Genomic DNA, 20,178 nt, shown 5'->3' on the forward strand with positions numbered 1-20,178 from the left:
CCCTCTGTAGGGTTGAGTTTGGCTGTTTGTGTCTCCAGAAGCTGGAAAGGCAATTAAGCCTTTAGAGAAGTCTGGGGGGCATCCTGGCATCTCTCCAGCCTCATGGGGTTTGTACATCTATATACGCACATATGTGCACATTAATAAAATAAATTTTAGGTCTGGAGAGATGGCTCAGAGTTTAAGGGCATTCGGTGCTCTTCCAGGGGAACCTGGATCAATTCCCAGCACCCACAAGTGTCTGTAACTCCAGTTCCAGGGGATTTGACACACTCTGGTCTGACACATAGACATATATGTAGATAAAACACCAATGCACATAAATCTTTTTAAAAATATTAAAAAAATAAAAGTAAATTGCTGCAAAGAAAAAAGAAAAAGTGTAGCTTATGGCTATCTTTTATTTGTAGCACATGCCTTTTAGAGGTAGCACATTTTTGTGAGTTGGAGTTCAACCTGGTCTACATAGCAGGTTCTAGTCCAGCCACGACTACATAATGAAATCCTTCCTCGATAAATAATCGATTAAAAAAATTCCATCCTTTGTATCTGGTAAGGCTTAGGGAAGGGGAAATATAATCAAAATATATGAAAAAATTTAAAAATAAAGAAAAAAAGGAATAAAAAAAGGAAAAGTAGCTGCACCAGAGCCTAGGAGTGAGCCACTGAGCACCCCCTGCATTCTGCTTCTGGTCTTCAGTTCCTGCCTTCACTGCCTTAGTGACGGACCGCAACATGCATGTTGGAGCACGTAAACCCTGCATCCCCTAAACATAAGTTTTGTTTTGTATTAATTTTTTATTGGATATTTTTATTTGCATTTCCAGGTTTCCTCTCCATAAGCCCCCGTCCCATCCCTCTGCCCTTCTTCTGTAAGGGTGTTTCCCCACCCAACCAACCCCACTTCCCGCCTCCCCACCCTGACATTCCCCTATACTAGGGGGTCCAGCTTTGGCAGGACTAAGGGCTTTTCCTCCTATTGGTGCCCAACAAGGCCATCCTGTGCTACATATGCAGCTGGAGTCCTGGGTCAATCCGTGTATAGTCTTTGGGTAGTGCTTTAGTTCCTGGGCATTCTGGTTGGTTGGTATTGTTGTTCTTATAGGGTTACAAGCCCCTTCAGCTCTTTCAATCCTTCCTCTAATTCCTCCCAAGGGGTTCCCATTCTCAGTTCAGTGTTTTGCTGCTAGCATTGACCTCTGTATTTGACATGTTCTAGCTGTGTCTTTCAGGAGAGATCTATATCCGGTTCCTGTCAGCATACACTTTTTAGCTTCATCAATCTTATCTAGTTTTGGTGGCTGTGGTGTGTGTGTGTGTGTGTGTGTGTGTGTGTGTGTGTGTATGGGTCACATGTGGGGCAGGCTCTGAATGGCCATTTCTTCAGTCTTTGCTCTTAAACTTTGTCTCCATATCCTCTCTTATGGATATTTTTGTTCCCCCTTTTAAGAAGGATTAAAGCACCCACACTTTGGTCATCCTTCTTCTTGAGCTTCCTGTGGTCTGTGGATTGCATATTGGGTAATTCGAGCTTTTGGGCTAATATCCACTTATCAATGAATGCATACCAAGTGTGTTTTTCTGTGATTGGGGTACCTCACTCAGGATGATATTTTCTAGTTCATTCCATTTGACTATGAATTTCATGAAGACATTGTTTTTGATAGCTGAGTAGTACTCCATTGTGTAGATGTATCACATTTTCTGTATCCATTCCTCTGTTGAAGGGCATCTGGGTTGTTTCCAGCTTCTGGCTATTATAAATAAGGCTGCTATGAACATAGTGTAGCATGTGTCTTTGTTGTATGTTGGAGTATCTTTTGGGTTTGTGCCCAAGAGAGGTATAGCTGGGTCCTCAGGTAGTGCGATGTTCAATTTTCTGAGGAACCTTCAGACTGATTTCCAAAGAGGTTGTACCAATTTGCAATCACACCAAAAATGGAGGAGTGTTCCTCTTTCTCCACATCCTTGCCAGCATCTGCTGTCACCTGAGTTTTTGATTTTAGCCATTCTCACTGGTGTGAAGTGGAATCTCAGGGTTGTTTTGATTTGCACTTCCCTGATGACTAAATATGTTGAACATTTCTTTAGGTGCTTTTTGGCCATTCGATAATCCTCAGCTGAGAATGTTTTGTTTAGCTCTGTATTCCATTATGTAATAGGGTTATTTGGCTCTCTGGAGTCTAACTTCTTGAGTTCTTTGTATATTTTGAATATTAGCCCTCTATCAGATGTAGGATTGGTAAAGATCTTTTCCCAATCAGTTGGTTGCTGTTTTGTCCTAATGACAGTGTCCTTTGCCTTACAGAAGCTTTGCAGTTTTATGAGGTCCAATTTGTCAATTCTTAGAGCATAAGCCATTAGTGTTTTGGTCAGGAAGTTTTCCCCAGTGTCCGAGACTCTTCCCCATTTTTTTCTATTAGTTTGAGTGTATCTGGTTTCATGTAGAGGTCCTTGATCCACTTGGACTTAAGCTTTGTACAAGGTGATAAGAATGGATCAATTTGCATTCTTCTACATGCTGACCTCCAGTTGAACCAGCACCATTTGTTGAAAATTCTTTTTTCTATTGGATGGTTTTAGCTCCTTTGTTGAAGATCAAGTGATCATTGTTCTAACTCTATGAATAACTGAATTGGAGTTTTGATTCCAATTGCATTGAATCTGTAGATTGCTTTTGGCAAAATGACCATCTTTACTATATTAATCCTGCCAATCCATGAGCATGGGAGATCTTTCTATCTTTTGAGATCTTCAATTTCTTTCTTCAGAGACTTGAAGTTCTTTTCATACAGATCTTTCACTTGCTTGGTTAAAGTCACACCGAGGTATTTTATATTATTTGGGACTATTATGAAGGGTATCGTTTCCCTAATTTTTTTTCTCAGACTGTTTATCCTTTAAGTAGAGGAAGGCTACTAATTTATTTGAGTTAATTTTATACCCAGCCACTTTGCTGACATTGTTTATCAGGCTTAGGAGTTCTCTGGTGGAACTTTCGGGGCCACTTAATTATACTATATCATCTGCAAATAGTGATATTTTGACTTCTTCCCTTCAAATTTGTTTATCCCTTTGACCTTTTGTTGTCTGATTGCTCTGGCTAGGACTTTGAATAAGTAGGGAGAGAGTGGACAGCCTTGTCTAGTCCCTGATTTTAGTGGGATTACTTCAAGTTTCTCTCCATTTAGTTTGATGTTGGCTACTGGTTTGCTGTATATTTTTACTATGCTTATGTATGGGTCTTGAATTCCTGATCTTTCCAGGACTTTTAACACAAAAGTGTGTTGAATTTTGTCAAATGCTTTCTCAGCATCTAATGAAATGATCATGTGGTTTTTATCTTTGAGTTTGTTTATATAATGGATTACATCGATGGATTTCCCTATATTAAACCATCCCTGCATCCCTGGAATGAAGCCTACTTGATCATGATGGTTTTGATGTGTAAACATAAGTTTAAAGGTCTGTGGATACAGCTCAGTGGCAGAGCGCTTGTGTAGCATATGCAAGGCTTTCTATCCCACCACCAGTTCTCGGGCATATCATACTGAATGAGGAAATATAAAATCTGTCCTATCGACTCCTATTCTCTCCTGCCCTTGGTATACATTGTATTTTCTATGCATTGACTAGTGGCTGGCTTGCATTTAGCTATAGGTATAAATTGGTGTTCAGGCAGTCAGCATGTGGACGGTTTATGTTGTTTTGAGACAGGGCCTTACTCCGTTGCCCTGGCTGGAACTCTACATAGACCAGGTTTGCCTCAATCTCATAGGGATCATATAACAGTATGTGTCCCGAGCCTCTGTAAGGTACCAGGGGATAGAAAACAGAGTGTTAGGATGGTGGTGCACTTTTAATGCCAGCCCTTGGGAGGTAGGAGCATAAAATCGTTCTTCAGCAAATGCATCTGTCTGCTACAGCACCCAAGTAAGGAACAGCAAACTTCCCCACTAGTATAGAAGTCAAGAAACAGAAACTCTCACATCACATAGTATTCTCCAAGGCTGGAGAAGGTAGCCCTCCTTTTCCTTTGCTCCCAACAGTACATATAGTGATGGGTTCCCAAATATCACCTATTACCAGGAACCTTTGATTATTGCTACCTTGCCTGGAAAATCACTGGGAATCTCCAAGTGGGATCCAGGTCCTCCTTGGGTTATCCACATGGTTCAAGTACAACCACCAGGGCTTTCTGAGGGAAGGAGAAAGAAGAAGGGACCTCATTCAAAGAGGGAAATGCTTTCTCTGTAGATGAAGGGCATACCCTAGGAACCCAGGAGGCTCTAGGAGGCTAAAAAGAGGCAGGGGCTCCTTAAGAGTTTCCAGAAAAAACAAGCCTTGTGAGCACCATGACTTCAGCCCAGTGAAACTCCTACTGAAGACTCTGATCCTTTAGAACTCCTTTGTTTTAAGGCAACAAAAATGTAGGTAACAGGAAATTCATACAAACTCATCAAGTTTCACTTTGTGTTGGCATAATACTGACAATTTCCTGGGCTTACAGTAGCACTGTGGGTTCAGACAGAGTGAATCTCAGGGTCTTCCTGTTAATGTGAACTCTTTCTTCTGTCCCCAGTGGTTCTGGCCCTGGGTATCTCTTGCTTCACAGCCAAAGAAGACCTGGCCCTTCTCACCCCATGTATTGCTATGACAAGGATATCCCACCATGCTCTGTTCATTTGGTGCTGGGAATCAAACCCAAGGTTTTGTGCATGCTAGGCAAGCACTTTGTCAACTAAGCTGCATCCTCAGCTTCTTTCACTTTTCTTCTTGTCTGTTCTAAGTATCTGCCCCAGAGCATGAAGAAAACTTCCTAAAACGGTAAATTAGACCTTGAGATTTCCATCTCAAACATTGAATTCCAAATTTCAGGCTGTGGCTCATCTTCTTTGAGCTTTCTACACACACCACTTTGGTCTTCCCTGTCCCACAGCTACTCAGGATCTTTCCCACTGCCTGGGGGCACTCTCCCTCCTCCTACTGCCCTGCCTAGGAGCACTTTCCACTTCTCCAGTCGCAGGGACTCAGCCTTACCCAGTGCTCTGTCTGAGCTAGTGTACACCTGGCCACTGAAATACGGGTGAATACAGCGACATCTAAGTTGAGATCTAAAGGTCAGGGAGAAAAAGATTATGGAGCTTGTGTTGGCTTCGAGGTCCGTCCCTACCATTCATTTGTAAAAAAAACAAAACAAAACAAAAAAGCAAAAACAAAAAAACCAAAAAACCCCGCATCTTGTTTTCAAGACGATAAAAATAGTGACTGAGAATAATTACCTATGGAATAGGGAATTGAGAACAGCTTTCGGAGAGAATGACGCTCCCGGCGCCCAAATGAGTTTAGGTACCTGCCATTTATTTGATTAGGACAACTGTATGGCTGGATTTTTTTGGTTTTTTGTTTGTTTTTTTCAGGGTGACGGTAACGGAGTCGGAATGCAGAGAAGGACGCTCGGCATAAGTTGCTGCAAGGAACAAATTCCGGAGAAAGTGACACCTGTGCGCAGATGAATCTAGGTCTCCTTCTCTAGTCCAAGGGCCGTGGGAGAGGGCGAGGACACTGGGCTCACGAGCTTGCGGTCGCTCACCCCTTTCCGTGTGACCACCTCGGGTTCCGCCTATCGCCGCCGCTTCCGCAGCCCCAAGGCCCCGACGTGGCGCCTCCATTCCTGGCCTGACGCTGGCAGCGCAGCCAATGGTGGCGTCTGCGGGGCGGCACGCAAGGCCTCCCGCCGCCAGAGGGCGCCGCCCCGAGCGTCGCGGGCTGGCTGCTGCGGTGGGTCGCCCAGGGAAGCCGTGAGACTGAGAGCTAGAGCGGGTGAACGCACATCCCGCTGTCGCCTCCGCAACCTCCACGTCCAGAGTGCCGCCCCGCAGGTGAGGGAAGAGAACCCACGGCCACCGCGGGGAGGGTCGCGCTCTCCCAATCGCTCGCGCCGCCGTCCCTCGTGAGCACGGACGACCGTTAACGGACTCCAGGCGGGGGAGGGGCGCGGACCCCGGAACCGGCTGCACGGGATCCTCAGGGGTCTCAAGCCGGGCACGCGCGGCTGCCCCTGCCACTGGGACTGCCTGTCCGACATCCGCGCACTCGCTTTTGGTGGCTTAGCATTTCGTTATTCTCGGGTGCTGGGTGGTCGCCGGGGTCCGTGTTAATAAGTTGTCTCGACTTGGGGACGCGCGCGATGCCAGCGGAGTGCGCGCTCGCGGTTATCGGGTTCGCCCCTTGCGGGTGTTATGCGCGGCCCACCCCGTGTATGGGTGGCGACTGGTTTCCGGTGTTCGGCCGGGGTTCGGAGACTGTACGGGGGTTCTCGGTTTTCCTTTCCCCACCCTTAAAGAATGGAGACCTGTCAGTTCCCATTAGCGGGAATTTCCGGTTAGGGGTAGTCAGCGCAGGGGTGTGGTCAGGTTGGAAGGTCTTGGCTGGGCCCAAGGGGTGGCGCCTGCGAACTGATTGGGTGAATTTACTCCGGGGTTGGGCGTTTTCGGGTCCCCAGATGTTAAGGGATCAAAGAGGATCATCATGTTAGGTATTTAAGACCAAGAGGGTCTGGCATAGACTTCCGCTGTCCAGTAATGTGGACACTGGTCATGTGGAGCCACGGAGCACTGGAATGTAGCAAGAATTGAGATACACTTCTGGTTTCAATTTTTTGTTTCGAGACAGGGTTTCACTTTGTAGACCAGACTGGACTCGAGTTTAGAGATCCGCCTGCCCCTACCTACCGAATGTTGGGATTTAAAAGGCGTGTGCCATCATTGCCCGGCTCTGGTTTCAGTTTTAAAGTTTGAAAGATTTAGTTTGGGAGAAAAAAATAAGGAAGCCCCTATGCTTTAAATCAGCTGTGTTTAGCAAGTAATGTGTTACGTAGTTCCTTGAGGTGGTACCTGTTGTGGTTACGTTAGAATAAAACAATCTAGCCGTTTCTTTTTACTTTTTTAGTATGGCCACTTGGTAATTTAAAATGGCACTTACGGCCGGTATCGTATTTCGATTGGGCAACGCTCTAGTGGAGCATCGGCATGGGGGAGGGGCTGGGAGCCCTTGCCATCTGCTCTTTTCCTGCTGCTTTTGGAAGTGGTTCCCTTTCCTGGAGGTCCTTAAGGAATCCAAGGTTCTTTTCACCTCAGTTGACGTGTGTGTGTGTGTGTGTGTGTGTGTGTGTGTGTGTGTGTGTGTGTGTGTAGGTATGTGTTGGGTGTGGCGTTCTTCATCTTTGGACTAAATCAAGTGCACAGACAGTTTTCTCTGTTGAAAATTTCCCCTTTGTGCTCTGTTGGACCAGCAGGGTGAGCTACAGATGGGAATAACATTGAGTTGTGTTCTCTCAATATTTGTAGAGAGAACAGGTTGATTAGTGTCCTCCAGATGAACCGAAACACTCCTTCCCAGCGGTGTTCGTGTGACATTTGCTTGGGGTTATATTCTGCCCTACAAGCTCTTCCCCTCTAGTTCCCAGGTCTAACAGTCCATTCGCCAGCTGTAAGGGTTTACTGTTGTTAATAGTGACTGACTTTTGAAACCTGCTGATTTGTGTTCAATCCATTTGGGAATGACTGGTTGATAGTCAACTGTGGAAATAGTTTTGAGTAGCTAGTTAAGAAGGAGATAGAAATCAAAAACTTTAGACAGAACGCCGTGGGAGGAAACTTGCATTCTAGATAATACCTTTGTGTGCTTTGTCTCAGCAAACCCACATGTTCTCCTCACTCTTCAAGTGAAATGTGCCTGCCGGGTGTCAGCTGGGTGCTGTGTTCTCAGCCACTAAGAGTGAAATGGAAGGGCACCTTGGATGGAGCCCTGGTGTTCCAAACCAGCCTGGGCAGCAGTGAGGTCTCACCTCAAACTGCAAACAGCAAAACAGTTGGAACCCACTTCTGAGGTATATACAAATGAAGAAAAAGTGGTTTGTGAGCTCTCATTCTCTCTCTCTTCCTCCCTCCCTCCTTCCTTCCCATCCTCTACACACACACACACACACACACACACACACATACTTTTTTTCTTTTGAAACATGGTCCCCCTGTGGGGTGGGCATTAAACTAGGGTCATCAGGTTGGCAGTATTGACTTAACTTGTCCAGCAACTTTGTCATGGCTTCTAAGTGACTTCATTGATGATTAAAAAAAAAAAAAAAAGTGAGGTTACCTAACTTTGCCAGGTTTTTCCCCAACAAGAATTTTGGAAATTTGCTTTTTAATTTCACAAGTTTAGCAATGTGTTGTCTAGTTAATTTCATAACATAAAAGGTAAGAGAGGATGGGAGTTTGGAGGGAGGGTTGCTAGAACATGCATGGTGAGAACCATCGGGGCACACAGTCATTGTGTGGCACAGATTATCTCAATGGAAGCTTTTCTTTTGAAGAAGCCCAGGTTTATATGTGAGATGCAGGGTTCCCTGTGAGCTGCCTTGTCTGGCTGGAGGCTGCTTCCCTTCTAGAATATAGAATCTCCTGTGAACAATTCCTGCTGGGGTGAAGGGAGGACTTGGCTCAGAGGAGGAGCCAAGTCTGGTGCTGTCTGGTGTAGGCTCTTCCAGCTTCCAGGAGAGGAGCTGTCTCAAGGAAGGGAGAAGCCTGTTCAGAGAAGGGAGAAGCTGTTTAGCAGGGTTTGACTACCTGGTTGCAGGGTGTGGCATTTTGCCCTCTTGCCCAGTGCTGGAGAAGTGAAGAGTCAGCTAGGGCTCACTATTGCGGGACAAGGTTCTCAAATGTGACTCGAACCACTTGGCTTTGTTTTGTTAGTTTTTGTTTGTTTTGTTCTTTGAGACTGGGTTTCTTGTGTAGCCCTGGCTGTCCTGGAACTTATTCTGTAGATCAGGCTGGCCTCCAAATCACAGAAATCCACCTGCCCCTGCCTCTTGAGTGGCAAGACTCAAGGTGCGTGCACCACCATCATCTGACTTGGTGGTTGCTTTAAATCTGGTTCACAGAAAGTTAAGTCTGAGGAGAGAATTACACTTAAAATTTTTACTTGAAACTAGGGACACTTGGGCAGTGAAATGCTCAGTGGGTAAAGGTGCTTGCTATGCAAACCTGACTACTTGAGTTCGATCCCCAGAACCCACATAAAGGTGGGAGGAGAGAACTGACAGCATAAAGTTGTTATCTGACTCTTATGTGTATGCCATGGCACACAGACATGCACAAATATCACACAAAAATAATAAAACCTTAGGGATTTTTTTAAAAGCAACAATACAAAAATACCAGACTACTTTCTTGCACCCTTTAAAAATAATCTTTTATTTATATCTTGACAATTTCATACACATATCTTGATCATATACACATCCAGGATGCTTTGCCAGTCCCATAATGGCAGTTGAGTCAGGCCCACTAGTAGTCTGTCTGTTGGTCTGTCTTGTAAAGAAGGTTGCTTCACATGAGTATTTGTATCTAAACATGTCCTGGCCAAGCGTAGTCATGGAACAGTTTTCTTAGATGTGTTCCTGGCCCAGCTTGAGCTAGGAGGCTTTCAGTGATTCCTCTTGAGTATGTCTCTGTGTGTGCACATGTGTGTACGTATGTGCAGAGCATGTTAATGCCATTCCTCTTGAATGACCATCCAGTGCCCATCTTTGCCCAGGCCACCTAAGACAGGCACTGACCCTCCTCCAGGAGCCTTGGGCCCTTGATACAGAATAGTGAGGTGCATGGGAGCCAGGCTGGCTTTGAAGTGTGGCTCTGCCACTTCCTAGTTCCGTGGCCTGAGGCCAGCTTTATGTGTCTTCAGAGCACTGAGGTCAGATGACTTAACTGCAGGTAAAGCACTTGGCATAGCTTGTGGCAGGAGAGAGAACACCAGCTGCCATTTCTGTCTCAGGATGTTGTAGAAACATCTCACTGTTCTTGGGATCTGTTCATGGAAGCTGTTTTTCCTCGTGCTGTGAAAGTTGAAAGGTCATGGATTTCACCATACTAGGCTTGTGCCAGACTGAAGGACAATCAATGCCTTTTACTAACAGACACTGATCAAACGGGATTAGAATGGGGATCCAGGGCGCTTTCCTTCCTCTTCACATAACTTCAGGCAAACAATGAATTTTAAGGCAAACAATGAATTTTAAGGCAGCTGATCTCGAAAAGAGATCAGAGATTCTAGCTTGTTAGAGTTAATGAACTGGGTTTTCTGATTGGATGTGTACTGCTAACAGCCCTCCCTCACTTTCTTGTTGGTGTAGGAAATGGATTGCAAAACTCCTTGGGGCTGTCCCTTATGGTTGCTGTACTCCTTGGGAGTGTCCCTTAGGGTTGCCGTACTCCATGTGGTGTCCCTTATGGTTTTTCGAGGCTTTCTATCTATGTCTGTTCCTAATTCTCATCTTGCTTCTCCGGCTAGTTGGACGTTGAGTCCCACCATAGCTGCTGTGCCCTCCCTCCAGCCACTCCCTGTGTGGACCCTTTCTTCTGGTGCTTCATTTGTTCGCTTGTCCTTCACTGCTTGTTTTGAGGCAGAGTCTCCTCCTGTAGCCCTGAAGAGCCTGGCATTCCTGATCTTCTGGCTGTGTCCTCAGGTGCATGCTGCTGTGTGCGGCTTGTTCCATGTTCTGTGAACAGTTCTACAGAGTTCCTGATGTCCGTTGTTCATACAGTCAGTGTTAAGAGACAAGGTCCCTGTTTAAGGGATTGATAGAGGTTAAGGTGGACATTGTGGCAATTTGAGGTGATAAGGTAAGGTCCCAAGATGTGCCATTTAAGCCAGGACTCTGGAATGAGAAAGAGCCAGCTCTGTGGAAGACTGGGATGTATGCTGTGGACAGAGAGCAGCAAGCACAGTGCTTTTGAGTGTCGTGTGCTTTAGGCTGTCTCACTGCCCATCGAAAGCCCATGTGGCCTGGAGGAGGAAGGGCATGCAGGGAGTCATTGGAAGGGAAGCTCCTTTAGTGCCAGGAAGCAAGGTTTTCTTCTTTTAAGTGCACTCACTGATAGACTTTCCCACACAATGAAGCTGGGGGGCAGGGTTTGTTTGTTTTGATTCTTTGAGATATGGTGTTTTATTAAAGCTGAGACTGACCTTGCATTCGTGATGTTCTTGTCTCCAGAACAGCCAAACTACAGGAGCACACCATCATTCCCAGCTTTTAGATTGTATTCTTTTTTTTTTTTTAAGATTTTATTTGTTTATTATATATAAGTAACTGTACCTGTTTTCAGACACACCAGAAGAGGGCATCAGATCCCATTACAGATGGTTGTGAGCCACCATGTGGTTGCTGGGAATTGAACTCAGGACCTCTGGAAGAGCAGTCAATGCCCTTAACCGTTGAGCCATCTCTCCAGCCCTAGATTGTGTTCTTACAGAGCCTTTCTCTTCGTTCCCTGTGGGAAGTGGATGGAAACAGGGGCATGGGAGGAGGCCTTCCAGGCTGGGGTGCTCAGTACTCCCGTGCTGTCATTGGTGGGCTTGTGATTGATAGAATGTGGAATTGTGAACAAAAGAGCAGTCTGCACTGAGTTTCTGGATCAAGGAACTGGCTAGGTTTGGGGGAAAAAACTTACAGTTAGTGGGGCCAATTGATTAATTAGATCAGCAGTTAAGGTCATTGCTGCTCTTCCGAGGAGACAGGCTTGGTTCCCAGCACCCACATGGTAGCTAGCTAGCTCACAGCTATCTGTAACCCCGTTCAGGGGATCCAGGGCCCTCCTCTCTCCTAGTGCATGTACATGTAGCAACATGAAATTGTTTAAAAATGAATTTACAATTAGAGTCATCAATAAAAAAAGTGTCAACAGCTATAAAATTTTGTATATGAGAAAGATGACCTTTAGTGTGTCAGTGTAGAATAGATAGAGTTTTACTAAATGTTTGGGTAACGGGAGAGTCCCTAGGGAGGGACATTTATATGTATTTTAACATTATTGCTTACAGCAAAATGATAGATCACATTTTAATTTAATGATTCATATGTGTGTGGAGGGCACAGGCTGATGTCAGCAGGCCCCAGGGATCATCCTCCCTTGGCTTTACAGGTGCACATTCCTGGACCTGGCATTTATATGGGTACTGGGATCAAATTCCATGTGTGGGCAAGTGCTTTATTAGTGAGCCATCACTCCAGTTCCTGGATTTCTTTCTTCTTTTTTCTTCCTTCCTTCCTTTCTTAAGATTTATTTTACGTGAGTACACCGTCATTCTCCAGACACACCAGAAGAGGGCATTGGATCCCATTGCAGATGGTTGTGAGCCACCGTGTGGTTGCTGGGAATTGAACTCAGGACCTGTGGAAGAGCAGTTGATGCTCTCAGCCATGGAGCCATCTCTCCAGCGCCCCAGATTTTCATTTGTTAATTCTTACACATCGAGGTGTTTTGAGTGTATGCAATACCCAAACAGGCCAGAAGAGGGCACTAGATACCCTAGGACTGGAGGTACAGATAGATGGTTGTGAACCGCCCTGTGGATACCGAAAATAGAATCAGGTCCTGGGGAAGAGCAGCCAGTGCTCTTAACTGCTGAGCCACCCCTCCATCCCTAGATCAGATTTTTTTTAAAAAAAGTAATAAATACTAGAAGAAATCATTTAAAAAGTTATTTTACAATTTCAGAAGGAATATATTTCTGAGTATGTCAGACTCTAGTACTTGCTTCAAAAGCACATGCACTAAATGCCAAGATTAGCATGGCCTCTGTGCACAGATGACACACAGATTCATGACTGTGTCGAACTCCAGAAGACACAAAGGACAATACTGGTGACTTCACCTACTGAGAAATACAGTGCTTGCTGTGGAAAGTCCTAGACAAAGTAAAAAAGGAGACATCCTGATGGCTTCTTAATGCGGATCTTAGGTAAAGAGTCCCTGTAAGTAGTGAACTCAGCTGGCAGAGTTCGTGGAGGAGGCACAAGGAACGTGAGTCTGGAAAGGTCTTGAGCTCTCACCATGTCTATGCGGCTTCCACCTGCCTGGCTGACACGGGTGAACACGCAGTTCCTTGGTGGTGTGCTGGATTGTTGGTGGGCAGTGACACTCCACACACCCATGCCCTATCCTACAGAGATGAGAGGTGCTGACATTCATGTGATGCCCTGTGTGTCTGGTGAACCTGCAAGGATGTTAGAGGCAGGAAGGCACCAGGGCATGGGTAAGTTGTGGTGCAGCCTAATCACAGAGCCTGCTGTATGGTGTGTGTGGGTAGATACGAGTGCTATTTGGTGCTTAGTGCAGAAGGCCAAGTGCAGAGCATCCTAATAGGACAAATGGCCGTGCACATCATGGCTTTTATTTTGAGAGTCGGTTATGAACTCTCCAGAAATCACAGGGGGGTCTGTAGAGGTCCACGAACCTTTCACCCATCTCCCCTGGTGACAAATGCATCACAAGTAGGAAAAGGCCACGGGTGTCAGACTGTTGCCCTTACACATGCTGACATCTTATGAACACGTTTGTGCTTGTGTGCACACGTGTCACATGTCATTGTACGTGGTTTTGCCCAGTGGTTCATAACGAGCTCCTAAACTGGGACAGAGGTTTTGTTGCTGCTGTTTTGTTTTTCCTTTGAGACAGGGTCTCGTGTAGCCCAGGCTAACCTTGAATGCACTATGTAGTTAAGGATGACCTAAAACTTCTGATGTTTCTGTTTTTTCCTGAATGTCGTGATTATAGGTGTGTGCCACCAGGCCTTGTTTAGATAAAGGGTTTTCTATAGGGTATTTTTGGCAGGACACACAAGAGACTGGAAGCAGTGATTGGTTGCCTTGGGGGAAGGCAAATGAGGTAGGCAGACATGACAGTGCTATTGGGGAGGAGACATCCCTTTCACTGTCACAGTACCTTGTAAACAGTTTGAAAGGTCTCTGTGGCACCCAAGTGAATCGAGGCAGAGAGCCATCTGTAGCTCTTTCAGAGATGGATGGGTGTGCAGTAGTCAGGGGCCGAGCTAGAGGTCCTGTAGGGAAGAGAGTAGAGATCTCTGGAAAGGCGGGCAGATGAAGCTCAGGGCACTCACCTGAGGGGAGGCTGGGTGATGATGGGGCTCAGGCTGTGACGATACAGTGGCAAGTGAGGTAGGGATAGCCTAGGCATGACTGTGAGCGAGCAGGAAGGGAGGACATAGTCTGGTAGCACAGCTTTTGTCTGTGTGAGAGAAGTCACCACTGGACTTTTAAAAAAGAATTCTCATACTTATGTGATGGGAGATACCGTGGTTGAGAAGGTGGTTGTCCCCGGGGAGGCTCATCTGTTGCACTTGGAGTTTGTTGACTCCTGAGATTTCCCCAAATGCAGGAAACACAACTGCATACTTTGTGGTGGTAGGGGTTGCATTTGTGTTCTTCTCTGTAAAGAAAAAAATTCTCAGCTGCACATAGTGGCACACACTTTAAATCCCAGCACTTGGGAGGCAGAGGCAGGTGGATCTTCATGAATTTGAGGCCAGCTTGGTCTACAGAGGGAGTTCAGGACAGACAGGAACCCTGTCTTGCAACAATAACAAAAAAAAAAAAAAAAAAAAAAAAAGAAAAAAGAAAAAAGAAGAAAGAAAAAATTCTCTTTAAAGCTGAGACCTGACTTTGACAGGAAGACGTCTCAGTGCTGACTGATTCGGAAACTCCACTTTATTCCACAGCATTGTAGATAAAGACATAATAAAACTACAAACCAAATTAAGGTGATAAACTGAAATAGTTTTCTTTCTTTAAAAATGTCGGTGTGAGGTGGGGTTATTTTTTCAAGTCAAGTTAAATCTGTGGTAGATCCTATACACCCTTCCTTCTTTCCTGTTTTAAGGGTTTAATTATTAATTTGGTTTTTTGAGATAGAGTTTCTCTTGATAGCCTTGGCTGTTCTGAAACTCACTCTGTATACCAGGCTGGCCTCAAACTCAGAGATCCGCCTGCCTCTGCCTCCCCAGGGCTGGGGTCAAAAGTGTGTGCCACTCCCTAGCTAAAGATCTTTGTTTTTATTTGGGGTGTGTGTGTGTGTGTGTGTGTGTGTGTGTGTGTGTGTGTGTGTGTGTCTGTCTGTCTGTCTGTCTGTCTGTCTGTCTGTCTGTCTGTCTGTGCGTGTCTATGCCACTTGTATTCAGGTGCTCTCAGAGGCCCTGGGTCCTCTGGAACTAGAGTTGCAGGTGGTTGTGAGCCATTAGATATGGGTGTAGGGAACTGGACCCAGGTCTTCTGCAAGAGCAGTGTGCGTTCTTAAGCTCTTTAACCACAGAACCATCTGTCTAGCTCCTCTCCTTTCCCCTCTCCCTCCCACAGTCCCTGTACTGGGAATTGACTCCAGGGCCTCATGCATAGCAGGCACAAGTTCTCACAGAGCCAGGTACCACTGACTCTACATCACTCCTGATAGGGCTTGGATGTAGTCTAGAGATAGACTACATGGTAGATTACATTTTTAGTCTTTGATCCAACCTTTGGCACTCCCTGCCACACTCCCAACACACAAAAAGCAAGTAAACAGACCCCATCAAGATGTATGTATGTATGTATGTATGTATGTATGTATGTATGTATGTATGTATGTATGTAGCAGGCAGAGGCAGAGGCTACATCATCTTTATGGTTTGTTTAAGGAAAGTCTCAGAGGATGTCAACCTCTGAGCTATCTCTGCCGCCAAACTGTTTAAAACCGTACCAAACTGTTTAAAGCTGTTTTAAAATTCCAGGTGGTGGCAGCACACACCTTTAATCTTGGCACTCAAGAGGCAGAGGCAGAGGCAGAGGCAGAGGCAGAGGCAGAGGCAGAGGCAGAGGCAGAGGCAGAGGCAGAGGCAGAGGCAGAGGCAGAGGCAGAGGCAGGGACAGGGACAGAGGGGCAGAGGGGCAGAGGCACAGAGAGGCAAAGGCACAGAGAGACAGAGGCAGAGGCAGGAGGCAGGAGGCAGGAGGCAGGAGGCAGGAGGCAGGAGGCAGGAGGCAGGAGGCAGGAGGCAGAGGCAGATGGATCTCTTGAGTTTGAGTCCAGCAGGCAGGAGGCAGGAGGCAGGAGGCAGGAGGCAGGAGGCAGGAGGCAGGAGGCAGGAGGCAGGAGGCAGGAGGCAGGAGGCAGGAGGCAGAGGCAGATGGATCTCTTGAGTTTGAGTCCAGCCTGGTGTACAGAGTGAGTTACAGGACAGCCAGGGCTAAACAGAAACTTTCTCAAAAAACCAAAACCAAACAAACCCAACAACAACAAAACAAAACCAAAACCAACCCCATTATTAGAAATAATGTAATTTTATTACTTTAGTGTCATGAACTTAAAAGAAAAGCAAAACTATTGCATGTATGCATGGGTGTTTTGTGCAGGCAAAACACATGTGTAGCACTTGAATGCCCGGTTCTAGAAGGTGTTGGGTGCCTTGGGATAGAAGTTACAGACAGTTTTGAGCTGCCATGTGGGTGTTGGGACTTGAGCCTGGCCCTTTGGAAGAGCAGCCAGTGCTCTTAATCACTGAGCCATCTTTCCCAGTGGCATGGAGTTTTAAAAACTCAGAATTTTTTTTATTTATTTATTTATTTATTTATTTATTTATTTATTTATTTATTTATTTATTTGGGTTTCTTGAGACAAGGTGTAGCCCTGGTCGTCTTGGTATTCACTCTGTGATTAAAGTTGTTCGCCACCATGCCTGGCTTAGTTAGGGAAATAATTTAAAAAACAAGTGGTAGATGTCTTTTCTGAGTGCTACCTTTACAGTATCAAATACAAATACTTAGCACTTGACAGTGTTGGAAAGACCAAAAAGATGTCGGCCTCCAGGCATCCCACCCTGGGTACCTTACCATGACATCACAGTGGCAAGCAGTAGGGAACCAGAACGCCCAGCTGCCCGCTTGAAGCCTTTGCTAAGACACCCTGTTCATTGTTGGCTTCAGTTCTCAGCGGAGGGCGATGGGATGCTCCTTCCCTGTCAGCCCCCCAAGGATGTTGGCAATATCTGGAGCTGTTTGATTGCCACAGATGGTGGATAGAGAGACTGCTAGCCTCCAGCAGTGTGGAAGATACCCCACAAGGGAAGGGAGCACCAAGGCTCAAAGTAGACGCCGAGCTGGGAGCCTAGCTCGGGGATCAGGGAATGCATACTTTAAAAGTTTATGTGTGTGGGTGTTTTGCCTGTGTGCAGGTCTGTGGACCACATGTGTGTAGTACCTGAGTGGGGCTACCAAAAGGCATCAGATCACCTGGAACTGAAGTCTCAGATGGTTGTGAACTGCCAATGTGGGTGCTGGGATTTAAGCCCAAGTCCAGGAAGAGCAACCAGTTCTTATCCATTGAGCCATCTTGCCGACCCAAAGAAATCCATTCTTTATCTGGGGGTCCTTCTCAGGGGTTCGCTTTCACTTTCTGGGAAGTACTCCGTGACAGCTGCTCAGGGCTGGGTAGCCTTAGTGTGAAGTGGCTGTCAGAGCACAGGAGATTTGGCTCTCCTTTCTCGGATGTCCAGTCCCTCCAAGTAGCCAGATGCAAAGGTTTCTTTTCTGGAGATCTTCTAAAAGCTCAACAAGGTGGAGATTGGTCTGTGCCAGTTCACGCGTGTGAGTTGACAGGGAAGAAACAAACCCCCGTGTGAGGAAGGACTATGTGACTTTGACTGGAGGCCATTTAGGAGGGGCACACAGAACTGGCAGAGTAATAAGACCACAGGGACCCCAAAGAAAGGCTTCAGTGTCCAGGACTTTTAGAGGTGGGTGTGTCCTGGCCTAAGTGAAGGGCCTAGAGTTATGGGTGTTTTATTGGGGATCCAGAATTGCTGGCAGTAATTTTGTGCCTTGTTTCTTTTCAGATTGCTCATTAGCAAGTGGATGTACAGGGTAACATGTCCAGTGTGTCGGAGGAGAGAAGAAAAAGGCAGCACAGCATCAAGGACGGTCTACAGTTCATCCAGTAAGAGCTCGGCACTTCATGGCTGCTGTGCTTGTCTGAGGGCTGCCCTGTATTATGGAGTCTGCACATGGAGAAAGTCAGGGAACTCTTTTGGGTTTTTCTAGGATTGTGCTGTTCTGTTTTATGATAAAATCTCACACTGTAGCCAAAGAAAGCCACAAACTCCTACCAATCCTCCTGTCTCAGCCTCTAGGCATGAGCCACCATACCTAGCAAGGCTGAGAAATTTCATAGTATTCAGATTGGGTTAGAAGTGACACATTTCTGGCTGGAGAGAGATAACTCAGTGATTAAGAGCACTGACTGCTCTTCCAGAGGTCCTGAGTTCAATTCCCAGCAACCACGTGGTGGGTCACAACCATCTGTAATGAGATCCGATGCCCTCTTCTGGTGTGTCTGAAGACAGCTGAAATAAATAAATACATCTTTAAAAAAAGAAGAAGAAATGACACATTTCCATGCTCACACTTTTTTTTCTTATCCTTGGATATTTTTATATTATTTTTTATTGTTGGTTTTTAGGGCTAAAGCTCCAGTGTTACGGTGTTTTCTCATTACTTAAAGAATTGTGTTCCCATAAAGACACATTCTGGTGAATTAAACATCTGAGGTGAACATCCGTAGCACAGAGGACTTTTGCCGTCAGACTTTATTGTTCAGAACAGCACCAGTGACAGACAGCTTTCCCCGGGGCTCATGTCCAGGCAGAAGGGCCTCTCTGTTCCTTCTGAGGGGGAGACATTGGCCTGCAACAGTCAGATGAAGAAGTGTTAATAGTTCTGTACTATTTTTAAAAGGAATAAATGCAAAAGAAGTGTTAAACCTAGGGAGACAATAATTGATAGTGTTCCCTGCCCAAAATCTTAGCACTTGCGGTCTAGTGCTGGGTCTATGAGGAATTCAAGGCTAGTCTGGGCTGTTTGAGACCCTGGTTTTAGAAAAAAAGAGCAGCATTCAGGAAGGCTGAGGCAGGTAGATCTCTGAGTTCAAGGCCAGCCTGGACTACTGAGTAAGTTCCAGGACATCCAGGACTATACAGAGAAATCCTGTCTGTGAAGGAAAAAAAAAATGTGTCTTGAACCAACACCAAGCTAAAAACACAGTCTTTTTAAAGGTTTATTCTTATGTGTTTAAGTGTTTCTCTTCCATTCGTGTCTATGAACTCTATGTATGCCTGGTGCCCTCTTAAGCCAAGAGAGTGTTGACTCTTTGAGGTGCCATGTGGCTGTTGGGAACTGAATCAGGGTCCTCTGCAGGAGCACTAAGTACTCTTAACTACGGGGCCGTGTTTCCAGCCTTGACAAGCACAGTTTAAGATAACTTTGGGCTGAATGGTGCAGATAGGGCCTGCCTTGGTAGATTGGGAGGTCTTGTATCCCAGCACTTAGGAGTGGAGGCAAGCTGATCTCAGGAAGTTCCGGACCAATCCAGTTACAGTGTAGAACAAAAAAACAAGACTTTTAGTAGAGCTGGGTAATTACAAGAGATTTGTTTCTTCCTCTCAGGTCTCCACTGTCATATCCAGGGACCCAGGAGCAGTATGCGGTAAGGATCTGGGGAGGGCTGCGGATGAGCACGGGGCTCAAGAACTGTGCTGTGCAGCAGGATTGGGCAGTGTAGCTCTACTTGTCACAGCTGACCGCTGTCCTCTTTCACAGAGAGCTGTGCCCGAGCCCTGTGGCTGCAGCCAGTCGTTTATGGGTTCTCTGTGGTGCCTGTGGAACCCTCACGCCCCACAGCACTTTAAATGTTCTCTTTGGCATTTACAGCAAAGCTCGATGACCTCTTCTTTACAGTGCACCCTTTGGGGCATCTTTAGATGATTGTCCTGCATCTTCTTTCCTGCGTTAGCGTAGTTTGAATTAGTATGCATTTGTAGTTTTATCAGAAATCAGTGGGATAGAATCTGAACAGAATGTGAGGTGTCATTCTTTTAGTTTTTGGTCAGTCCAGAAAGCAGTGAAGGAGGATCATCTAGATAGGGAGGAGGAGGAGCTGGGCTTGAGCTGGACTCACTCCTTTGGGACCTGGGACCACAGAATTGTGGCTTTGAGTCTCTGAGGGTGTGTGTCTAAGTGTCCACCTTCTTCTTTCCCCTGTGTTCAGTTCCTCCTCTTCCTCTTATCTCTCCACAGAGGAGAGTCATAAAATATTTGAGCTGAAATACCCAGAGAAATCCTTTTGTTTTTCCACATTTGGAACTGGGGTCCACTGAGGTTAAGTGTTAGGTCACAAGCCACATCAGGCATCAGGGCCTGATTTGATTGTCAGTAATCTAATCATATTAAATGTGTTATTAAGATCAAAAAAAATTATCTGATCTTGTGGTAGAGAAGGTCTTTTAAAGTATCAAGCC

At 45.9% G+C, this 20,178-nt stretch overlaps 1 protein-coding gene across 9 annotated transcripts in view; it reads left to right on the plus strand.

The window, feature by feature from the left end:
* Nucleotides 1–5,771: 5,771 nt before the first annotated feature.
* Nucleotides 5,772–20,178, plus strand: part of Zc3h7a (zinc finger CCCH type containing 7 A) — a 39,459-nt gene continuing 25,052 nt past the window's right edge. For 5 of the 9 annotated variants that reach the window (XR_015630745.1, XR_015630747.1, XR_015630746.1 and 2 more), the window contains exons 1-3: nucleotides 5,772–5,882; nucleotides 17,722–17,822; nucleotides 19,328–19,367. Coding sequence is in view for 4 of the 9 variants with exons in the window: in XM_087572730.1 (XP_087428856.1) it covers nucleotides 17,755–17,822; nucleotides 19,328–19,367 (108 nt within the window). In the remaining 5 variants the exon portion in view is untranslated. Of the gene's footprint in view, nucleotides 5,883–7,697; nucleotides 7,892–17,721; nucleotides 17,823–19,327; nucleotides 19,368–20,178 lie in introns of all 9 variants that reach the window. The other 4 variants (XR_015630748.1, XM_087572729.1, XM_087572731.1 and 1 more) reach the window with 2 other exon arrangements.

This window comes from Rattus norvegicus, chromosome 10 (genome assembly GCF_021556685.1).
Source record: "Rattus norvegicus strain SHRSP/BbbUtx chromosome 10, alternate assembly SHRSP_T2T, whole genome shotgun sequence".
Lineage (NCBI taxonomy): Eukaryota > Metazoa > Chordata > Mammalia > Rodentia > Muridae > Rattus > Rattus norvegicus.